This window comes from Corvus hawaiiensis, chromosome 3 (genome assembly GCF_020740725.1).
Source record: "Corvus hawaiiensis isolate bCorHaw1 chromosome 3, bCorHaw1.pri.cur, whole genome shotgun sequence".
Classification (NCBI taxonomy): domain Eukaryota; kingdom Metazoa; phylum Chordata; class Aves; order Passeriformes; family Corvidae; genus Corvus; species Corvus hawaiiensis.
The window spans coordinates 86,198,584-86,221,354 of NC_063215.1; the positions used below are offsets into that span (position 1 = coordinate 86,198,584).

A 22,771-nucleotide genomic window follows, 5' to 3' on the forward strand; every position below is an offset into this window, starting at 1 on the left:
CCTGCCCTGCCCTGCTGAGGCCACCAAGCTCTCAAGAGCAGCAGTTCCCAGGGCTGTGTTTGCACAGGGCTTAACACGCAGAAGCTGGGGCTGCAGCACCAGGTGGGATGTGCTTTAGGGACTTCAGGTAGGAAACTGTGTGCCTCTGCTCCTGACACGTGTTGGTGGAAACATGGGACAGTGTAGACATGCCTGGGATGTAGAGGCTATGCTGCGGGGCAGGGAACAAACTTCTCTGTAGATGAGAGAAGCTTCTTCTTTCCCTTCTTCCTACTATTAATAGAGAAGGGGATGAAGTCCCGTATTGCAGAATAAGAGCTGAAAATGCCTTTGGCAAGTCTGTCTTTGCTGTTTTGAGGAAGTCAGCATTAATTATGCAGAGTGCAAGAGGGGAAGCCTCTGGGGCTTGCATGGAACCTAGTTTGGTGTCCTGCTCTTATTGTGTCTTTGGCCCCACTATATTCTGTAGTGACAAGCCGTGCTTGTGGTCAGGAAAGGGCTTGGATACCTTGAGCTGGTTCCCACCACTCCAGCCTCACAGCAGCTTCCCACCGACTCCCTGCACCTTGCCTGTTGATGTTCAGGATCATGCTGATGTTAGCATCTCTGCCCAGGCTGAGCCAAGCTTGCCCTGACCTACAGCCTTCAAGGGGAAGGAGGTACCAGGAAAGGCACCTTTAACCGTGTTCTGGTGAAGCACAGTTTGTGTGGTCAAAGATGCTCCTTCACCTGTGGTGGCAGTGTAAGGTGTAAGGAAACATGCAGGGTCCTTCCCTAGAGGGAGACACTAGGATCGGAACAGAAGGCTTTGCAAAACCACCTCTGCCGTCAGTGTATATTTGAGTTGGGAGGAGCAGCTGTTGCTAGAAAAATCCTCTTATCCATCTCACACTGCTGGAAGGGATTTCCTTTCATAATTGGGAACTGTGCTGCTGTACCATAAGACTGTGCGTGCTGCAAGCACCACCTTTCCTCCCTGCCTGTGCTTTGCCTAAAATACTGTACGCAACATCAGCTGCCTCCAGGGCCAGCCCTTCACCTTGCAGCACAGGACACATTGGAGCATGCCCTGCCTGGCTGAGGGTGGGGGCAGAGAGTCCCCTGGAGTCAGCATCTGAGACCAAGGTGCAAACCGAATGCAAGGAAAGAGATATTGCCGGGGCCGTGGGTTGCACTGTGTCTGGGAAAACCAGCCAGTCTCCTGCTCACCTGAAAGACTCCTGGGAAAGGCCTTTGGTGAAGGATACTAGGTAGGCACTATTGATGAAGACTGCAGAGTTGGTTACCAAAGCATTTTTCTTAGTTGCCTAATTGGTGTTGTAACCCCAGAAGAACCCTGGTGAGTCTGACCTAAAGTGATGCAATGGCAGGTCACCTCTAGCCTGCTGCCACATGTTCTTGCAGCTGGGAGAAGTAGAAGGGCACAAGTGCTCCGAACATTCCTGTGAGCTTTTCCCAGCTTCCCACACACCTGAAGCACCTCTGTCTCCATGGGGAGCCTCTTGTGCTTACCAGCTGGGTGGGAGGTTGCATACCTAAGGATGGTACGGACTGCTTCTGTGCCTCCTGACTCAGCTCATGAAAAGGCAGTGTAAGCCTTGGGCACATGTGACATCTTCTCCATTGCTAGGTGTTCTGGGTGGGTTACTGAAGAGGCTAGGAAGGTTTATATCCAGTCCATCCTGTAGGCTTCAGGGAAAAAATGTATCTCTGGGACCCGTCTCTCTGAAAGGTGTCTTAAATTACCCATAGTCTTGCAGAATTTGTCTTCAACATGTAATGGTTTGTACAAATAATGTTTAGATAGGGTTGTGGGCAATGTGAGCATATGAGCCTCATTTCTTTTAAAAAATATGACTGGAAAAATGGGGCTATAAAACATGCAGGAATGAGGTAAATAATTTGGTGTCTGCAGAGGAGAATCATAATTCCCTGATCTGTTACAAGTCTTTCAATACTGTGGTAAAATAATAGGTAGCATTTTACAAACTTGTGTAACTTGCTTGGATGTTCAGAAAACCTCTGAAATTTCTCACAGAAGACTGTCTACTGGAGGAGATGTAGAGTTCTGGATCAGAAATTGGCTGAGGTTCCACAAACAAAGCCAAGGAGTGAACGAGCAATTTTAATGTGACAAGAGCAGAGGGATAAGGTCCTTCACTACTAATGACCCAGAAAAGGTAATGTGCAGCGAGGTCCCTAAAATCTGCCAGTACCCTGGAGTCATTCAGATTTGTCAAGAGGAAGCGACTCCAAAGTGACACCATGTGTAGTGAAGTGGTGTGAGAAGATGAGAAGCATGCAGCCAGGTGTATTCGAAGGAATGATTTGCTCTGGGACTTGGCTGGCTTCTAATTTACCTTGGCTACTTAGGGCAGTGGGATTGCAGGCTGATGGCAGAGATACTTTTCCTCAATACGCAAAGATGCCATCAGAGAAGTAAATTAATGCTCAGCCACGTGAGGAGTAGTATAAGGAGAGATGCTGAGAGCATCAGGGTGCTGTTCTGGCAGTCAAGGTCATTCCCTTACCCAGGATGTATGTGGTTCTGGTCACCTGTTCCATAGGGTCAGAAGAGAGGATATGTTAGGGATGTGAGGGAGAGTGGTTAGAGCTAGAAGACATCTTATGTCCTGGGAAGGAGAGAGCACTTAGTAGTGAGCTTAGTAGATCTAGAAAAAGCAAATGCTTTTCTTCTGCGCCTTTTTTCACTGTACAAGGAGAACTCAAGGCTGTGGTATTACAGCAGGATCGTACTCTTTCTCAAAATCTGGAACTCGTTGCTGCAAGATACTATTTCCAACCTAAAAGCTTACAAGGTTCCCAAAAAGAGAGAGGTGTAACCATTCATGCTCCAAAGTGTGTGATGTTCCTTTGAGTCTCATCCCATCATTTTTCCCATCACTCCCCCAGAGCTTCTGAGTCTTTAGTTAATTCAGCCAGGGTGAACTATCCTATCTTCCCAATTTATTCCCTACTGTGATCTCATGTCTTGGCTTGTTTTGCTCCTGCTTTTCTGCTTCCTTGTTCTGCTCTAGGCAGCCCTGCTCCACCTCTGTACCTGTGAATTATGTCTTAACACGCTGCTTTGTGGCTTTTCCACTCTGGCTGACCCCCTCTCAATGCCTGTACCCAGCTGGGCTTTTGCTTCTCGGGCTGCCCTTTGTCGTCGGTGCTTCAGCTGTTTTGCAGCTGTGCACCCGTTCGAGCTGAGCTGGGAGGGATCACTTTGAAGCAGAGCTCTCTAGGTCACCGCAGCGAATTGTTTTGTGGTCGTTATCCAGCTAGCGTTGTGCTGCGATGCTGATAAATCTCTGCAGCCAGGCAGGAGATGGCCAGGATTATACCCGTGAGCTGGAGGTAAGAGCCCTGCACCCCTTCTGCTAATGTCACCAAACAATGAGGGCTTGAAGGGCAGTGATGCTGGCAGCTTTCTCATCCTTTCGGCAAGCGATGGCTCTTTTGCCCAGCCCAGAGGGATGGCATTTCTGGGGAAAAAAAACCCCAGGCATTGCCCAGAAGTGATACTTCTGCATGGTTCATGGTAGTAGTGAAGGATTTGGGGTGGTTTGTGGATGCTGGATAAGAGGAATCAAAAGCCTGAATAGATCTTCCTTTTATCACTGTTTCTTTGGCAACTGATGGGATTTTCTTACCCCTGTTCCGAAAAGTGGTTGTGTTTCTGCTGTCAGCGTGTCCCTCTCTGAGTTACTCAGTTTGCATTTCTCCATTGCTACCATAATCATATCTGTGTTTCTTATGGAGCTGCTCTGCACAGGAGGAGGACCTCCCCATGTCCAAGCAGTGATGCTGACCTGCATGCCACTGTGGGTCTTGTAACAGTTTGGGGAAGGCACTGAAATAAATAAAATATTTGACCAGCTAAATAGTAGAGCCTAAGCCTCCTTTCTACCCTGTGTGGTTGCATCTAAATGGCGTCCAAGTCAGAGGAAGGAAAGAAAACAAGCAGGGGGTGTGACCAGCCCCTGACGGGTGCCCTGGGAGCTGGAGGCTGAGGCCTGCAGTGAAGAGAGGGTGATGATTCAGCCTAATAAAGCTAATGGCTTTATGCAGCCAGGCAGAGGAAATTGTGGGATCATGATGCAGCAACTGTCCTACAGCAGTTTGTTTCTATCATTCAGACGTGACTTCATGCCCCCACCACCCCACCCTTTCACTTTTTCCTGTGCCTAAATGCTTTCCCTGCTGAGGAGGGGGAGCTGAGACACCATGTTCTCAGGGAGAAAAGTAGTCTGTGAGACAGCTGCACCTAAATGGTGTGAGAGTGGGCAAACAAGGAAGGGAGTTCTGGGACTGCATGGTGGAACCGCAGCTGCTGAAGCATATGGGTTCTTCTAGCACCACTGAACTCAGCAGGCTTCTCAGATGTCCTTGTCCCTGGACACTGGTCCCAGGAAAATCCTGTAGCACAGAGAAGCCTGAGCTGGCAGGCAGGGTTGGCCCCTAACTCCAGCAGGGCTACATTGTCATCGAACTGGCATGTGTCTAACCAGCTCTTTCTCTCCTTTCCCCAGGGAAGACGATGAAGCTGTAGAGATGCTTCCCTACGTCATTGCCACCCTGGGCTCAGTAGGGGCCCCCTGCAAAACTCCCACATGCAACAACAACAACAGCACTACCAAGGACTACTGCTACAGTGCACGCATCCGCAGCACTGTGCTGCAGGGGCTGCCCTTCGGTGGAGTGCCCACCGTCCTAGCCCTTGACTTTATGTGCTTTCTTGTAAGTCTACCTACTGTTGCTTTGCCACCTTCTCCCCTAATTAACCATGAAACAAGGACGGTGATCAGATAATTAGGGTTGAGGGCCCCAAATGCCATCCCTGACTTTGCTGCTGGCTTTCTGGCCCTGATCGCGTCTCCTAGGCACTGTGGGCTTAGCCACTATTGACCTAGCTCCAATACCACCACACTGAGCCTCATGGAAGGGTGTTGCAGCCATAAGGATGGGGTTGATGTTGGATCGGTCCTGCGTCCCAAAACTCCCACTTATGTTGCCAAGTCCCTGCAGCTTTATCCACCCAGTGGCTTTGCATGTTCCTCCTTAGAAGCTGTGGAACCACAAATGATATAGCCATAATTTTGACTTCTAGGAACCTCAGGGCTTTTTGATCCTGTGGGGCTACCTTAGCTATTGTGTGTTGCATCCTGGACCTCTGCCTCCCACAGCTATCCAGATAGTCTGGTTTAACAGTCCTGAGGAACTTGTGCTTTCCTGTGGTCTCAGTGTGCTGTTAACTGAGGACCCTGTCCCCTCCTACCTTCCTTGTTCCTGTAGCTCTGCATGCAGAGGACAAGGATAGAGTTGGACAATGCTTTTTCTCACAGCTTCTCTTTTGGTCTCTTTCAGGCACTGTTGTTTGTCTTTTCAATTTTGCGTAAAGTTGCGTGGGACTATGGACGCCTGGCCCTGGTGACTGATGCTGACAGGTAAGAGTGGGAGAGTGGCAGGGGAATAAGATATGAGTAGTGCCCTTCTTTGCTGTGAAGCAGAAGGGATAAATCCTATTTTGTGTGCCTGAGCAGCTGGAGAGGAGAGGCAGATGTGCCAGTTGCATCCCCTGAGCTCCAGGAATAGGAAGAAATCCCCACTTACTGGCTTTTTTGTTACAGCATCCTTCTCCCAACACACGGAGTGGTTCCTGCTGGCTCCATATCGCTTATGATCCCTTCAGTGACAGAGATGTGCAGGGGCCCTTACAGAGGAACAGCAGATGGAGGGAGGAGAGGAACAAGAGGTCACAGGAAGGGTGAGGGCTGCCACAGTAAAGGCTTTGTTAAGCCTCTGAAGGTGTCTTTGTGACTCTGCTGGATGCAGTTCTTCTTAGAGCACTTGACAGTAGTATGCTGCTTTTCCAGGTGTGGTACTGCTGTGCCGACACGAGCTTAGCTCGCATCCCAAGTGCTGATGAATTGGTCTGGGTGTCGATCCTTCCTGCCCAATGCATTTGTGGGCTACAGTGTCTGTCAGCAAAAGCCAGGGCCTGTTGGGGATGGCAGCTCCACAGCAGAGGGAGCACTCCCTGCACAACAGTGGAAAGAGTTGTTTTCTTCCAGCACCAAACTAGGAATTCTGGTTTAAATAAGTGGTCCTGGATAGGGTTAGATAAGCAGCTGTGTCCCTGTGGTTCCTCCGCCAGTATTTTCCTGTTCTGTCTGGGGAAATCAACTGTACAGAGATAGTAGAAGGGAAAAAACAAGAAAGGAGTAATCATAGGAGACCCCAATGGGGAGAGGGCAGCAGGGTTAAGCAGTCTGGATCCAGATGCTGGTAGGAAGCCACAGCTCTGGCCTCCAGGGGGGAGAGAGGGCTGAACTTTCTTGGAGGCAATGCTTGAGCACCTTGGGTGCAAGGGAGTGTGAGCAGTGGCTGTAGGCAGAAAGGCAGAGGGGTGCCAGTTGTTTGGAGAGGGAGAGCTGGTAGGCACAGGGAGAGGGACAGCATGGCTTTGGATCGAGCTGTGGATCAACAGGACTGTAGTTGCAGGGAGGAGCCCATGCTGCTTGGCTCATCCATGGGGTAGGATGAGAGTTTTGAGGGGAGAGGGATGCATGTGTGTTTGTTCCCTGGGTGGGGAGTAGATACTCCCCTTGGAAGGGGAGCTCAGATAGCAGCCAGACAGTTCCAATAGTGTCTCCTACCTGACCCCGTCACTCAGGAGCTCCCTGCAATGTCCATGGTATGGAGCCCGGTCACATTCCCAGTGAAGCCAGCTTCCCTTGTGGCAGCAAAGCACTCTGCCCCTGGACCAGTGGGTATTCCAGATTGCTGTGATTTGAGGCATTGCTGGGCTCTGGAAGGAAGGTCTTCTCCAGCCTGACCATTGGCAGGTTTCTCTTCTTCAGGATGACGGGGAGCCACGTTGGATGCGTAGTTCCCTGCAAAAGAGGAGAACTCAGCACCTACTCCCGTCGTTGTAACCTGTCCCTTTCTGTTTCTGTGCCCCCAGGCGCCGACGCTGGGAGACGGAAAGAGAGGAGCGGGAATAGTATGTTGTTTTTTCAGGGTCTCATTTCTTCTCTCTTGCTCACAACCTCTCTCTCATTTTCTCTTGCAGCTGTCTTGCTTCTGAACTAATGTAAATGGCTGGGAGTTGGGCATGAATTTGTGTCTCCCGGTGGATTTGTGTTCTTCTTTCCCTCCCCTTTGTGTCATTCATTACCACAGCTGAATTCACCCTGGTCTTCCCCTAGTAGCCCTTAAATTCTTCTTGAGAGCAGCAGTGCCAGGGAACTCTCAGTCCTGACCTGGGCAGAGGGTGTTATACCACATGCCCTGCACTATCTGCTTGTGTCCAGCTATCCTGCCTTATGATGAAAGTAAACAAACCTGGTTGCCTGAGCCCACAGTATGCTCAGGTCACCCAGGTGCAGGGGAAGCTATTTTCCCTGGTCCTTCTTGTGCCAGGTTGCAACAAGAGCCATTCCCTCGCCACTTGCAAGGGTAGGCAGGTGCACAAAGAAGATCTGGCAAGACTACTCTGTCTTTCCTTTTTACCCCATGAGGCTGCTGGGACCAGGTTAACTGTTGGCCTTTGTCCCTTGTCACCTAAACCCACACCCAGGAAGGCAGCACCTTTAATTTTCTCTCTTCCCCTTTTGCCCCAGTGCTGCTGAAAGCGTCCTTCGTCACCTTGGCCTGGTGTTGCTGATTAAGACCTGCCATGGACTGTCCTCCCTGTTCTTACCTCCTTCTTGCCTCTTTTTTGCGTGAGAAAAGACCATCGCCCATGCCTTGCCGACTGTTTGGGTGGTATATGCTGCAGAGGGGTCGATCAGCTGGCAGTGCACAGCCTGCCATGGTTGTTCCAGCCACACTGATTTGTGTCTGAGGCCAGGGCAGCAAGCTGCAGCCTCCTTTTCCCACTTGCAAAGCCTTACCACTTGCAAAGCAGGGGCCTGCTACTGCCTTGTGGGGGTACAAGAATGTGCCTGTTTTTGCAGCTGATCCTTGCCCTCAGGAGCAGAGCAGTTGAAGTTGTGAAAACAGAACCAATGGTAGCTGTGGTACATGGCACAGAGGGGACCTCTTGCTCGTGCTTGAGTGCTTCACTAGCGGTTGGCCCTGCTTCAGGTGTGTGTGGCAACTTTTCACTGCTAACATCCTGTGGAGGGGAGTGAGGCAAAGGTAGTAGAGCCATCATGCTCTGAGGATCTTTTAGGGGAGCCACTTCATTTATCCTCACAAGTGCTAATCTCTCTCCAAGGGGCCACTTCTTCCTGCTCCTGTTTTTCATTTGAGCATGCTGGAGCTATCTGCTCCACACACACCACAAATACCACCCCCAAAGCTACTGCATGTCCTGTGACAGTGTTAGCAGCCAGAAGCCTCCAAAAACCTGTGGAACTCAGTGAGGAAGTCTCATTCCGTCTGTGTTCCTTCAAGGCTAATGGCACATTCCCATCCCAGCTATTCTTTCCTGGGGGGTGCAGTGACAGGTAGCGGGTTAGGAACATGTATATGAAACCTGGTGCTCCCAGCCCCTGAATGTACAACATTGTTCTTTGTGGGAGAGGGCATCTTCCTCTGATGTGTTCCCTTTCTGTGAGAACTAGCAAGTGCCCTTGTCCTGCTACTTGTCAGAGCTTGCAGTAGCCATCAAGTCTCTATTGGCAGCTCAGTCTGCACTGGGAGGTCATAGCAACCCACTTGCACCTGTATGAGGGAAGTGATCACAGAGCCCTGTGGGCATTGCCACCCATGCAGCCACCTCCAGCTTCCCACCACAGCAAGTCCCTTCCACAGCATGCCTGGCCTGCCCTCTTGGAGCCTGTGATTCCCTTGGTCTGAGGCTAGCTGTGCCTCGGACCTCATCCTTCTCCTTCCCTGGCAGGGCCTCCACCAAACCTGCATCATGCAGGGTCCCACCTTAATCTTGTGATTTGGGGCACTCTTGCTTTCACCTACTTGCACTGTCAATGCTTTGCTTTAAAAAGTCTCCATCCAGTTTGAAGGTGCTGTTGGAGCTCTCTCTTCAGCTTTCCATCTTTGGCGAGGTTTTACATCCTCTGTCTTCTCAACACTTCAGGTCATCCTGATTATTGTCATTGCATCCCCCTGCACAGAGCTGAGTTATCCTGGTCATCTCATAACATGACACTCCTCTCAGCTGTGCCCTCCAATGCTGCTTCTGTTTTGCCCTCTACTTTTTCAGTACCAAGAAGCCAAAAGCTCATGGTGTCATCATGTTGGGCTCTCCTCAGGGCAGAAATTTCTCCTCAGCAGAAATTCACCCTCTCTCCCTGTCCCCAGCTGCAAGGCCTCTGTGGTTATAAAGAGCTGAAGGTCTGAGAGCTGGGTCCAAGCTGTCTCTGTCCCTTCAGCAGAGCAGAGTGTTGGGCTGCACACCACTGTCTAATCTGCCCTGCTGTAGTCCCCTGACCTTCAGCTAATCTCCTTTCCCCTGTCTCTCTTACTTTGTGCTAGGAACTGAGGACTCAGCAGGTACTACTCTGCTCTGAGAGAGGCCATGTGTCTCATCCACTTCCTTTCAGAATGTTCATGAGGATGTCTGCTTGTTCTCCTTCCCACAGTGTCATCTACCTCCTCTCTAGCACTTGTCTCTCAGCAGCTGTTTCTCTGTGTTCTTGCCCATCTTTCCCTCCTTGAGCCTGTGGTGCCTACAGGGAGACCATATTTTCATTTGGTTTTTTCCCTTTGTTTCTAGCCTTCAGATCAGTCGTATTTCTCTTGCACCTCCGCGATCCCAGCCTGCTGTTGTCATCTTGCAAGTGCTATTTAATTTAGGTCTCTGGACCATTTTCTTGCCTCCTTTTCCAGCTGCCCTCTGCCTCTATTTGTAGTGGGGGCTATTGTCAGCCTTGGATGCTTCTGCTGCAGGTTCTTCATCTAGGTCCTTGCCTCTGGCTGGAGTAAAGTGGTCTGTGATATTCACCCCTTTTGCTTTCCTGTTCTTTAGCATGGAGCATTCACTTCTAGCTGTCTGCCCTGCTCCTGCTCAAGGGATTTCTAGGCTGGAGGCTCAGCTGAGGCTGGGAAGCAGGTTGCACTAAGCCTGGCTCCAGGCAGCTGCATTCTTCTTCCTGCACTGAAGCACTAAGGGTGGGGAGGACTGGTGTAGCAGGATGCAGCCTACCAGACTCCTTTCTTCCTCTTCCTGAAGATGAGTGAGGTCCTCCAGGACAGGAGCTGCTCCCAGTGCCTCTCCAGCCATGTCAGAGCCAGAGGAACTGTGACAGCCTCCAGCTCTTGCTTCCTTTCTGCTGTCTAAATCCTGTGCTAAACAGACCTCACCTCTCCTCTGTGGCAGCCTCTGCCAGCCTCTCCTTGCAGGGACTGCCACATAGTATGGGTGCCTTTCAGAAGGTGCCGAACGAGTAGCATCCATGGTCTAAGCCCATGGGTTTTGCCAGGCTCAGCATGCCATCTGAGGAGGGTTCTCTCTTTACTGCTACCTCTGATCTTACCTCTCTCCATCTCACCTGGTGCAAACTGACCTGAATTAACCTCTTGTCTCCTGGGTGCTCTTGGTTCCTGGCCAGGCTGCCTCTTCGCATCTTCTAACTTTCTCCCTCACCTCCCACTTGTCATTTTAGCGTAGCCTCCGCCCTGCATTCTGACAACCATGACCGCTACGAGCGCCTCACCTCCGTCTCCAGCTCTGTGGACTTCGACCAGAGGGACAACGTGAGTAGCCAAAGAGTCAAACGCTTTGCCTTTGAGGGGCCAGGAACCCACAGCTTGGCTGAACCAAGGGCTCTTCGCAAGAAACACTTTGGCCTGTTCCCAGCCCTTAAGTCCCACATCTTGCAGTGTGTGAGTGCAGTAGTAGAGCTCAAGGAGCTATGCAGCTCTTAGACATGTGCTTAAATAAATAGGCTCTACATCACTATGGCTTAACAGACATCTGTCCAGCCTATAATCTCAGCGTTACAAACAATACTTATGTGCCAGCTCTTCCTCACACTGTGGTCTACCTCTAATGGTTTTTTCCTCGCTGAAGGGGAGGATAATGGGTGTGATGGATGGAGGGTGAAGCTCCCCTAGGTGTCCTTTGAGGAGCACTGCCTTGGCCCAGCCTACCTTCCCAGTCCCTACAGAGCTTCTCTTGTCCAGCATGATGGCTGAAGTACCTGCATGCTGAATTTTCTGGGTCTACCTAGGCTTTGGAAAGCTTCCATATTAGCCAGGAGCCCATGAGTTGCCTGGAAGCTTGAGCTGCCAGTTGGTAGGGGACAGCCACACAGCAGAGTCCAACCTGTGTTGTGCTCCATGGAGTAGCACTGTCACTTCCTTTACCTTGGCCCATCTGTGGCTCTGCACATCTGCGTGCTTGTGGTCTGCCTTTCCCCTGAGCCAAGTATGTGGAGGTGCAAAGACACCAGCCTGGTCCCTGGAACCTTTGAAGGAAGGAGCTGGGATAAAGGAACACGGAGTGATGTGAAACCGTCCTGTTTTCTTTTTGCACAGGGCTTCTGCTCCTGGCTGACAGCCATCTTCAGGATAAAGTAAGTGTCCCAGGACCTGCATAGGGGTCCCACATGAGGAAGGAGGGGCAGTGCAGGGTTGTTGGGATGCCTGGTACAGTACAGCTGCATGAAATCTCTGCCCTTGCTGCAGCCCCCTCTCTGAAGAGCAAAGATGGGACTACATGAGGAGTCCTAAAGTCAAAATAAGGTCACACAGTGAGTCTGTGACAGAGGAGAGAACCCAGGCCCATGGCTGCCCCACCTCAGTCCCATTTCAGAAACACTGTCCACTGCTCTGCAAATATACTCATCTCCCTGGCACTCTTGCTAGGGGCACTGCTGTCTGAGGAATGGCTAGGAGAAGGGGGCTGGAGAATGCAAGGAGATGCCCTCAGCTTAATGATGCACAGAAGTAGTCTCCCAAGCACTTCTATTCAGAATGCTGTGGGATAGCATCAGCACCTGTATCTTAGCAGAGAAGGCAAGGCCCACCTGAAGGGTGTAAGGTGTGTTCTGTTGCCTCTCCTGGGTGACAGAGGGCAGGGCCATGGGGGAGCAGGGCTGGGTAACCATTGCACAGGCAGGTTTGTGCCCAGGCTGCTTCAAGGCTGAGTGCTGGGCTCCCAAACCCAGAGTCTGGCTACAGCTTTGTAGGGCAGAACCAGGGGTACTGTGTGTGCTCAGATCAGGAGGGCAGCTGTGACCCTGTACTTTTTCCCAGCACTTGAGGAAATGTAGAAAATTGCCTGACAGCCTTTCTCTCCCTGGCAGGGATGATGAGATCCGGGACAAATGCGGGGGTGATGCAGTGCACTACCTGTCCTTCCAGAGGCACATCATTGGGCTGCTGGTGGTCGTGGGTGTGCTTTCCGTGGGCATCGTGTTACCTGTGAACTTCTCAGGGGACCTGCTAGGTGAGAACAAGGAGCCTTTGGCTGGGCTGGGGTATCTGCTTTCAACACCATGTACCAGACCACTGGGTAGCAGTGGAGGGCAGGACAGGACTAACAGAGACAAACCCTAACTATTGTCTCGCTTTGAGAGTAGTGCATCCACAGGGTCATCCTGTGTGGCTTGGGTTTTTAGGTATTCTGCAGGTGATACTCTTGTTGTAGCTCACTCTAGTGGTGCTCTGTCCCACTCAGCATTACTGAACATGCTTGTGTCTGCCTCTTTCTCCCTAGAAAACAATGCCTACAGCTTTGGGAGGACAACTATCGCTAACCTGAAGTCTGGGTATGTGTGGGCAGGGGTGGGATGGATAATTGAGGCCCTCAAGGGGTGTTTTATAAATGTTCACTTGCTGCAGAGCCTCATCTCCTTGAAGGTTGTATTTCTGCCCTTGCTGTGAAGCTACTGTCCCTGCTCCAATTTCCAGGCTGAGCTCCTGGAATTTGGTTGTAGGGCATCTGTGTGCTATGCTGATTACACTCATGGCCCCAGTGCCTTCAGGGCCTGACCAGCCTCACACAGACTTGTAGTGGCAACCTTGCATTGACCTTTGTGGTCTCCCTTGTGACAGGAACAACCTGCTGTGGCTGCACACCACCTTTGCTTTCCTGTACCTGCTGCTGACAGTGTACAGCATGCGCCGGCACACTTCCAAGATGCGCTACAAAGAGGATGACTTGGTGAGCAGGATCTGACCACTCTCCCAGGCACACTTTCCCATGCCCTGTGGTCAAGTCAGGTAGCCTTGGAGAAAATTCTGAGCACCTCAATTTCCACAGCAATTTTGGGCTGTTGTGTTTTGGCTGTTTTTATTCTGCCTGGCCAAAGGCAGATCACCTTCAGAGCAGCAGTTGTGACTGCTTGTGGGGAAACAGGAGAGGACTGCACTGGGTAAACATGTGGAAGGACCCCATTCTTCCTTAGGGATTGTTCCAGCTGCTTTTGCCTTCTTCATTTCTAAAGGGTAGCCCTGTTTCTGTTCAGGCACCTGCAGTGTAAGTCCCTAGCCTGTCAATCTGCAGCACACCCGGGTGCAGGATCACAACACCTAGCGCAAGCACAGGAGAGGGGGAGCCCTGGTAGCTAGAAGTGATGGGGCCACCGTTCTTCATCACTGATGCAGGTCTTGGGAGGGGGACTTGCTGCAAGCTGCAACCTCTCTTCTGGTCTCTTACACCATCCACACCTGCCTGTCCTCTCCTTTCTCTCTTCCTTCCAGGTTAAGCGAACTCTATTCATCAATGGGATCTCAAAATATGCTGAGCCAGAGAAGATCAAGAAGCATTTTGAGTAAGTCTCACTGTGTCCCTAAAGAATGCTCTGCAACAGGGGTGTTTTTATTAGGGTAGTACTAGTGTTACCTGGAATGGCAATAATGCATTGAGAGCAGAGAGCTAGGCAAAATCAGTGAATACCTTTATTTTGGGCCTCTCACTGTTACTTTTATGCTTTTTATCTGAATTTGAAGTATCCTTTGTTTTGTGCCTTGGTATATGCCCAGCTATTTCTTGCAGAGCCATAGGGGTCAGTGTGGTAAGCAACGGACAGGGCATGTCTTGAGATGTAGTTAAGTTCGCAGATGAGATACAGGCAGGAGGTGCTCAAGCAGTGACTGTGGGATGTTGTGCTGCTGCCCTGATCACAGTCCTTGTAGAAAGTATATCTCTTTAACAAGAAAATTAAGTTTCTCTTCTGTCAGAATCTCACTGTCAGGACCATGTTTAGAAGCACCACAGGTAGAAAAGAAATGCTTTGTACCCTTTGGGAACTCTTCTGCCTCCTTCTGACCACAAGTCTGTGAAGACAGAGAGGGAGTGTGGGGTCAGAGAGGCTCCTTGCTGCTAGAGGGCAAAAGTCCAGAAAGGCTTCTTGTGCAAAAGCCTAAAGGATGTAGCATTTGCCCTGTATTTTGCGTCCTCTACAAGGGACAGAGCCTGCAGGCTCCCCTGCAAACTCTTGGTATGCATCACTGTACTCAGCCCAGGACACTCTTCTCAGGGCCAGAGAGAAGTCCTAAACACTTGGAGTTTGCTCGAGGGGTTCAGCCTTTGGTGCCAGTTGTGATGAACTGATGCATCTCATCCACAGGGAGGCCTATGCCAACTGCACTGTCCTGGAGGCCCGTCCCTGCTATGATGTTGCCCGGCTGATGTTCCTCGATGCAGAGAGGTAACCTCTATTTTGGGAGAAAAGGCAGAGTGGGCTGATGTTGCTGGTGCCCCCCTCAAGTCACCCTCTTTCTTTCCTTTCTTCCTTCTTTTCCGCTCTCATGTTTCAGGAAGAAAGCTGAGCGTGGGCGAGTCTACTTCACCAACCTGCAGAGCAAGGACAACACCCCATCCATGATCAACCCCAAGCCCTGTGGCCACCTGTGCTGCTGTGTCATCAGGGGCTGTGAGGAGGTAGGGAAGAGCTGGAGGTGTTGGGCAGCAGTTGAGTGTCCTGTGGCTTGGGTCCCCAGATCATCTCTCCTCTGACCTCTGTCCTCCTGCTCAGGTGGAGGCCATTGAGTATTATACCAAGCTGGAGGAGAAGCTCAAAGATGACTACAAGCGAGAGAAGGAGAAGGTTAATGAAAAGCCTCTGGGGATGGCCTTTGTCACCTTCCACAATGAGACCATCACAGCCATGTGAGTGTAAATGGTCCTGTCCTCCCCAAGAAGGTGATTTGTCCCAGCCCTTGCCTTAAATCAGAAGAATGGCAGCACTAAGGCATCCTCTTGGCTTGTGCCTGCCAGCCTTTTGTGTCAGCATGTCCCTCTTTCTCTTGTCCAGAATCCTCAAAGATTTCAATGCTTGTAAGTGCCAGGGCTGTGCGTGCCGTGGGGAGCCCAGAGCCTCCTCCTGCAGTGAGTCCCTCCATGTCCCCAACTGGACTGTCAGTTATGCTCCTGACCCACAGAACATCTACTGGTGAGCAGCTCTGTAGGGCTCAGTGGCCCTGCCAGTGGGAAAGGGGTGCAGCCTCCCTTTCTCCCTCTCCATCTGCTCCTCTGGTAACTGAGTGAGTTGTTCTTGCTGAAGCCCAGCCTGGCTGAGCTAGAGGTCTGATCTGACTGGGAGGGGGAAAGCCTTGGGCTGGCACCCCAAGTGCTGTTCACCAGGCTGGGCTGTGGTGTGCATGTGAAGCCCTACACCTGGTATTCTACCCTGTGCAGCCATCCTGATGCTCTCTTTCTCCCTCCCAGGGAACACCTCTCCATCCGGGGCTTTATATGGTGGATCCGCTGCCTTGTGATCAATGTGGTCCTCTTCATCCTCCTCTTCTTTCTCACCACCCCTGCTATCATCATCACCACTATGGACAAGTTCAATGTCACCAAGCCCGTGGAGTACCTCAATGTAAGGACTTTGGAGACAGGTGCAGGGTGGGTAACACAGGAACCACCCCAAGGCACAACATCCCCTGCAAGGCTGGGGATAGGGAGAGAGGTTGTCCTTGATCCCCAGGTCTGGTCAGCCTGACAATGAGGGAGGTGCTGAACCTGGACAGGGTGCGGTGGCAGTCGCAGTGCTGGGGATTTGGCATCAGCAAAGGCAACTGTACCTGTTGCTGACACAAGAGCTGCTGCACCATGTAACGTGATTTCTTCTCTGCCTTATTGCAGAACCCAATCATCACCCAGTTCTTCCCCACCCTGCTGCTGTGGTGCTTCTCTGCTCTTCTGCCCACCATTGTATACTACTCTGCCTTCTTTGAAGCACACTGGACCAGGTAAGGACAGCCAGCACCTGTTCTTACCTTCTCAGTGAGCTGACTGGCTGCTAGACACTTCTCACTGACATAAAGCTACGGGCTGGATCCTACTGCTTGAACCTCTGTCTTCCACTCCAAGCATGCACCTCTCGGGCACCTGGGGACTGCTGTGGACAGCTGTTCTGCCAGTCTTTAGCTGCTGTTGTGCAGCATGGTTGTCTGAGCAGAGCTTCACATAGGTCTACAAGAAGAAGAAAGCTTGGGAAGAGTTAGGGCTGGTCACTATGTGAAATGCTAGTAGTGAGGGAAGTCCTGGCTCAGGTGAGCAGGCAGGGGTGGTGTGCCTGTACCATGTGTAAGATGTAGCTGTTCCAAGGGAAAATCGTTCTAGCTGCTCTGGCTTCTGGCCACAGGGAAAGCATTTGAAGTCCAGAGAACTAGAAGTGTGCTGCTTGTGAGGCACATTCTCCACAGGACATGCAATGTAAACTTTGTTTTGTGGTCTATGTTGCAGAGACTGGTGGGGAGGGCATCGCCAGCTCCTGGGATTGCAGGTCAAGGAAGGTGATTGCAGAGCCTGTGAGACAAGGGGGAAGGAGACTCGATAACAGATTTCAAATATGCTGGAGGGAGAGGGGACGTATTCATGTACTAGTAACAGACAGGGTGGGATTTAGGTTAGGTATTGGGAAGTGCTTACTGATGAAAAAGCCATGGGAGCACAGCTTGTGTGGCTGGTGGGGTGACAGTGAAAGGTTAACAGCCTCTCTGCCCTCAGGTCTGGAGAGAATAGGACAACCATGCACAAGTGTTACACCTTCCTCATCTTCATGGTCCTGCTGCTGCCGTCGCTGGGCCTGAGCAGGTAGGGGTTGTGGCAAAGGAAGGCAAGTAGAGATGTGGAGCACAGGGAGGGTTGAGGTGCACTCCTGATTGTTCTCTTATTTATACAACATCCTTCCCTCACTGCACTGATGGCCTGGCCACCGTCTCCTTGGGAGACCGGTGTTTTAATTTTGGTTGAGGGAGAGCAGGCTAGACCATACGTGACTGGGTCTCTAGGACTTCATTGACTCAATCTGCAGACACATTGACATGTGCCATGGTGTTACAAATAATGCAGCAAAAGTCGGCCTGGTAGATGAGTACGTGTGAAAAGTCTGCTCGAGGTCTGCTGATGAAGGAGGCATTCTCCACTTCTGTGCTCAGTGTGCAATCCAAATTTTACACAAAACTAGTGAATTCCCCCTTTAAGCCAGTACTTGAGTAGGTTGCCCTGCTCAGCTGGGTGGGAGAGTGTGGGTACAGCAGTGCTCATCTGTTTGGGTGTATGCCTCAAATCTTCCTGCAGAGTTTATAGAATTGCCCTGTGGGAAACACTGATGCATCACCTGCCAGCCATTGGTGTGGTCTCTAGTGCTGAACAGGGGCCAAGGGAACTGTGTGAGGAAGAAAAAACTAGGGAGTGATTGTGGGACAGGGAATACTTAACTGTGCTAGTTCATTCTTTACACATTGTGGGATCAGGGATCTTTAAGATCTTTAAGACCCTTCCAACCCAAGCCATTCTAGGATATTATTGTCTACAGCCCATCTAAATTCCGTATTTGAGATACAACCCCTCAGTGGTGCTGTCAGGCAGCTCCTGAGACTAGACAAACCCTCTGATAGTGGCAGAACAATAGTCCCTCATCCCACTGGCTATGTGTTTGCAACACAGATTTAAAAAGCCTTGTTGCATGTAAACTTGCATCTTGGGCAGGTGAATGCTCTCAGAAGGTTTGCATTTTGACCATAAAGTGCTTCCTTCTGAGGAGTCAATCCCCCTGCTGTTGCCTGTGGAGCTCTGTACTCCACCACTTCCAGAGGATTGGATGGTTTCATATCAAAAAATCAGAATTGAGGAAAATGGGATTTGTTTCTCCTAAAAGATTTTTTAAAAGTCTTGTTGGAGGGTACCTCGTACCTAACCAGTTTCTTCTGTAAAGTCAGTCACCTGTTCCTTACATGGATGTTGCGCCCAAACAGAGGAGAGAGGAAAAATATTGATAGGATCAGGGTAAAGGGATAAGAACACACATGAGTGGGAAGCTTTACATCCCTTTTTGAGTGTTGCACTGTTTTGTTCTATTTTTTTCCAGTGTCCAGTTTACATAATGGCTGGTGACACTCAAACAGGGAACAAAACAGTCTATGGTCAGAGCTTTGGATTCTTCTAGAGCAGCTTCTACATATTTGCCATGTGCATTTCTGTCTGTTGCTGCTTCTGATGGTTCATCTTTTCTTCTTGCCTTCTTCCCCCACAGCTTGGATGTATTTTTCCGCTGGTTGTTTGACAAAAAATTCCTTGCTGAGGCTGCTGTGCGATTTGAGTAAGTGGAGTTGAGCAGAAAGACTTTGTTTACAGTGGGAGGTGGTTCTTGTTGGCATCAAAAGGTACTGGGGGCTCCCAAATGCTGCCCTGCAAGGAGGGAGCACCTCTTGCATCCTGCTCTTGCTGCATCTTCCCAGGTGTGTGTTCCTGCCAGACAATGGGGCTTTCTTCGTCAACTACGTCATCGCCTCTGCCTTCATCGGGAATGCCATGGACCTGCTGCGCATCCCTGGTTTGCTCATGTACATGATACGCCTCTGCCTGGCCCGCTCGGCGGCCGAGCGGAGGAACGTCAAACGAGTATGTAGCGGGACTGAGGGGATGGGTTGTGGCCTGCACCCAGGGAGGGGAGTGCTGCAGTGGGGCTCACCCAGTGCTGTGTGTAGAGCTGGGTGTGTTGCACATGCCCACTCAGCTGTCAGGGTCCTCCTGCTGATGGGTCTCCATTCCCTCCTGCAGCACCAGGCCTATGAGTTCCAGTTTGGGGCTGCTTACGCCTGGATGATGTGTGTCTTCACTGTAGTCATGACATACAGCATCACCTGCCCCATCATCGTCCCTTTTGGTAAGCGATACCCCTCCTCCTCCCTGTGTCAGAGATGGAGGGGAGGCAAGAAGGCTGATGTGGGGGAGATGTTCCCTCTCAGCCTTGGAAAGCAGCTGATGCCCCACTCATCTTCTTCCCCTTCTCCCAGGGCTCATGTACATGCTGCTTAAGCACCTGGTGGACCGATACAACCTGTATTATGCTTACTTGCCTGCCAAGCTGGACAAGAAGATCCATTCAGGGGCTGTGAATCAGGTAGTGGCAGCCCCCATCCTCTGCCTCTTCTGGCTTCTCTTCTTCTCCACCGTGCGTACAGGTGAGCACTGGGCTGGGATGCCAGCCCTTAGCCTACTACTGAGCCACTTCCCTGGCCAGGCTCTGATCCTGGCAGCCTCTAGCCATGGAGCACGGTCACAGTCCTTTTGACACCGCCACTTTGGTTTTCCTTTGCCCCAGGATTCCTGGCCCCCACTTCCATGTTCACCTTTGTGGTCCTCGTGATCACCATTGTGATCTGCCTGTGTCACGTCTGCTTTGGGCACTTCAAATACCTCAGCGCTCACAACTACAAGGTGAGGCGGAATGGTGGGTGCAGGACCCTTCTCCTTGGTAGCACAGCTCAACCACAAAGCAGCAGGGGCTCTGGGGGGTCCCAGCCTGCTGTTCAGCAGAGCCTGTCAACCCTGGCTTCACAGAAGGGATAGTCCCAAGGCTGTCCCTGCTGCCTGTATGCTGCTCCTGAGGTGGGACAGCAAGTGTATTGCCGTGGCAGTCTCAATTTCTCCTTTTCTCTCCAGATTGACCACACAGAAGTGGATGCCATGGACAACAGGCAGAATGGGAGACCTGCCACCAATCTGCCGGCTCCCAAATCAGCTGTGAGTCACTGTCCCCATCTCTGTGCCCTGGCACACTCCTTACCTGAGTTTGGAAAGGGGGAGGTAACTCCCTGTCTGAGTACCTCACTCCTCACTTCTCATTTTTCTGAGTCAGCACCTGGATCCTCCCAGTGAGGGTGGGAGGCAACTGTTGGGCACTGTGCCACTCACCTGCTCTGGGTGATGAAGTGTAACCCCCACACACACACCTCTTTCCCACTGCTCCTCAGATGCTGTGCATTTACTTTCCACCTCTCTTTCGGCTGGGACAGTGAATCCAGCCGGGTCAGTCTCCCTTCTCATTCTGCATCTTTGCACGCTTGCACGCCAGCAGAGGCTGTCACCCACCAGGCTTGTCGTAGCACCAACACAAAGGGGTCTCTGTGGACACTTGAAGGCCATGGAAGTGCTTTCGGGACTCTTCTCTCCCCTTTCCAACATTCTGAGACCACAGAGTTGGTTTTGTGAACTTCACCTTGGCTCACTGGCTCACTCCAACTGCTTCCTTCCACACGGTTTTTGTAGTGGGGGTCTACATAGGGCTGCAGAGATGGGGTAAAGCAGAGCCTCCTGCTTCCTCAGGAGAGCAGGGCTGGGATGTGCACATCTAATCTAGTCCTTCCTAGTCTCCAGACACCCAAGGGCAGCAACATTTTGCCAAAAGGAGAATCCCTGTAAGAGGCAGGCATAGCCTTAGAGGACACATCTACTAGGAAAAAAGGCACTGCAGTCCTGCAGTTCACGTGGGCTCCAAAGAGCCTGAGAAGCCACATTCTTTCCCAGCCCAGGCGCCCTGTTGCAGAATGCTGGGGTTTGAAACACATCGAGTGTTTCAGGGCCAAGCCCCACTCCTACCCCTCTCCTGGTACATTCCATGGGGTCTGGACCCTTCCTTGCCCTCCCAGCATATCCCCACGCTCAGCCTCATGCATGGTGCTTAGTGTGTTGTGCTCTTCTTCCTGGAGAAGTTCCCTAGACTCACATGTGTTTCTGCTCTCTCCCCACCCCTTGGCTGCCCCATGCCTGGCCCTGACAGAAGTACATCGCCCAAGTGCTGCAGGACTCCTCGCCGGAGGGCGAAGCAACAGAGTCGGAGGAGCAGGGATCGCAGGATGAGGAGCTCATCAATGCAGATGGCATGAATGACACAGATTTCCAGTCGTGTGAGGACAGCCTGATAGAGAATGAGATCCACCAGTAGGGACCTCGAAGGGCGGGAGGGGAAGGAGGCCCAGGAGCAGGGCAGGCTGTGCGCACGGAGACCTGGGAAGAGGCACCCGAGGGTGCTGGCTACTGCCCTCGCCCTCCCGCCCCCAGGGCCGCTGCCTTCAGTGAGGGCAGGGGCCCTGCTGCAAGCTCTCCATCTCCCTGCCCCTCCACCCCTGCGCCAGCCTGGCTGCTCGGCAGGCATGCTCTTTACTAGCTACCTTCTTCAACGCATCCCTGGACCCCAGAACCCCAGAGGCTGGGGAGGAGGGGGGACCGTAACCTCCGTGGTGCTGCCCTGGACCTGCAGGGAGGAGGAGAGCAGGGTGCTTTGTGGGAAGGGGCATAAGGGGAACATTTGGGGTCTTCTGAGCAGGCAACTTTATCCCCTGTCCTCCTGGTGAGAAACACTAATAATTTATTAGATTTACAGGAAGATGATAAATGAAAAACTTCGGTCAGTCTGTTGGAAACCCCACCCAGGGTGGGGTTGGTTTTTGTTGCACCTTCTCCCTGTGCCTGCGTGTGCCCTTTCTCAACCGCTTTCAGCATCCAGTTGGTGCAGCATCCCAGGAGCTGGTCCAGGCCCAGGGGTGGTGACGGTGACAGCCTGGCTTCGTGGTCAAGGGTGGCATCATGCTGGGGAAGGGGCACTGAGCTAGACAGGCCCTCGCAGAGTGAGGGGTGCTGAGGGCATTTCATGTGGGCAGGAGGAGGCACAGGCAGCCTCTCCCCCAGGGTCCTGTTCCCTCCTCCCCCAGGGGCACAGGCAGGGGTTTGCAGCATCATTTAAAGTGGCATTTTTCTTTGCACATTTTACTCCCCTTTCAAACAAATCAACCTGACCCCCATGTGGTACTGCAGCCCCCCTTTTGCTGCCCTGTGTCTGCACAGCAGGGTCAGGCTTGGGGGTGGGGGGCTGTGTGGGGGTCTCCTGGGTGCTAGGGAGAGGGGAGAAAGGGTCTCAGGCTACAGGCCCTCAACACCCTGCAAGATGAGCACTGCCTGGTTGCAGTGAGGCCCCATGGGCTTCCTTCCCTGAGCTACTGCAGGGTCTTCCCCCAGCTGAGGTGGTCAGAGAGAGAGGGAGCCCTGGGAGAGCAGCCCCTAGGAGCCCTCTCCAACCAAGACCACCATCTTCAGGAGCACAAAAGCCTCATGGGGCTATGCTGACTTTGTTCACCTGCCCTGACTGGTGTAGGCTCCCCTGCTATCACCCAGCCTGAGAGGGGGGTTGTTCCTCTCCTACCTCTTGCCCTTGCCCCCTCCTGTTGATAGCTGTGTCCCAGAGGCAGGCAGGGACCTGGATGGGTGGGAGAAGTGGACTGGAGCCCCTGGCACATGGATGAAGGGCTGACCCTGTTTAAAGACACTTTGTGAGGAGGCTTCTGGTCAGTATCAGTTGCCCTCAATTGCTTCCCCCCTCCCCTTGTGTAAAATGTAAAGGAAAATAATAAATCCCTCTGCTATTTAGCTATATTTATTTCCCTCAAACCCTGCCACCATCCTGTTTGGTGCTCATTGCAGACACTATCACCCTCCCTTTGCCTGTCATCTGTGGGTGCTGCAGCAGCTCCCTGGGGCTGTGCCCTCTGGGGCTGGGTGAAAGGGGGGACAGTCATTTACCTTTTCCATCACCCATGCTGGCCCTGGAGCTCCAAGCACTTT

At 51.9% G+C, this 22,771-nt stretch overlaps 1 protein-coding gene across 3 annotated transcripts in view; it reads left to right on the forward strand.

The window, feature by feature from the left end:
- Positions 1–22,418, forward strand: part of TMEM63B (transmembrane protein 63B) — a 47,460-nt gene extending 25,042 nt beyond the window's left edge. For 2 of the 3 annotated variants that reach the window (XM_048295953.1, XM_048295952.1), the window contains exons 2-24: positions 4,536–4,743; positions 5,371–5,450; positions 6,971–7,009; positions 10,578–10,668; positions 11,452–11,489; positions 12,222–12,364; positions 12,635–12,686; positions 12,973–13,081; positions 13,621–13,691; positions 14,490–14,570; positions 14,680–14,803; positions 14,898–15,031; positions 15,177–15,314; positions 15,590–15,743; positions 16,010–16,116; positions 16,877–16,963; positions 18,405–18,470; positions 18,610–18,772; positions 18,932–19,037; positions 19,168–19,335; positions 19,476–19,591; positions 19,817–19,897; positions 20,934–22,418. In XM_048295953.1, coding sequence (XP_048151910.1) covers positions 4,558–4,743; positions 5,371–5,450; positions 6,971–7,009; positions 10,578–10,668; positions 11,452–11,489; positions 12,222–12,364; positions 12,635–12,686; positions 12,973–13,081; positions 13,621–13,691; positions 14,490–14,570; positions 14,680–14,803; positions 14,898–15,031; positions 15,177–15,314; positions 15,590–15,743; positions 16,010–16,116; positions 16,877–16,963; positions 18,405–18,470; positions 18,610–18,772; positions 18,932–19,037; positions 19,168–19,335; positions 19,476–19,591; positions 19,817–19,897; positions 20,934–21,098 — 2,499 coding nt within the window. In that variant the 5' untranslated portion in view covers positions 4,536–4,557 and the 3' untranslated portion in view covers positions 21,099–22,418. The remainder of the gene's footprint in view (positions 1–4,535; positions 4,744–5,370; positions 5,451–6,970; positions 7,010–10,577; positions 10,669–11,451; positions 11,490–12,221; positions 12,365–12,634; positions 12,687–12,972; positions 13,082–13,620; positions 13,692–14,489; positions 14,571–14,679; positions 14,804–14,897; positions 15,032–15,176; positions 15,315–15,589; positions 15,744–16,009; positions 16,117–16,876; positions 16,964–18,404; positions 18,471–18,609; positions 18,773–18,931; positions 19,038–19,167; positions 19,336–19,475; positions 19,592–19,816; positions 19,898–20,933) is intronic. The other variant, XM_048295954.1, reaches the window with a different exon arrangement.
- The last annotated feature ends 353 nt before the right edge of the window (positions 22,419–22,771 follow it).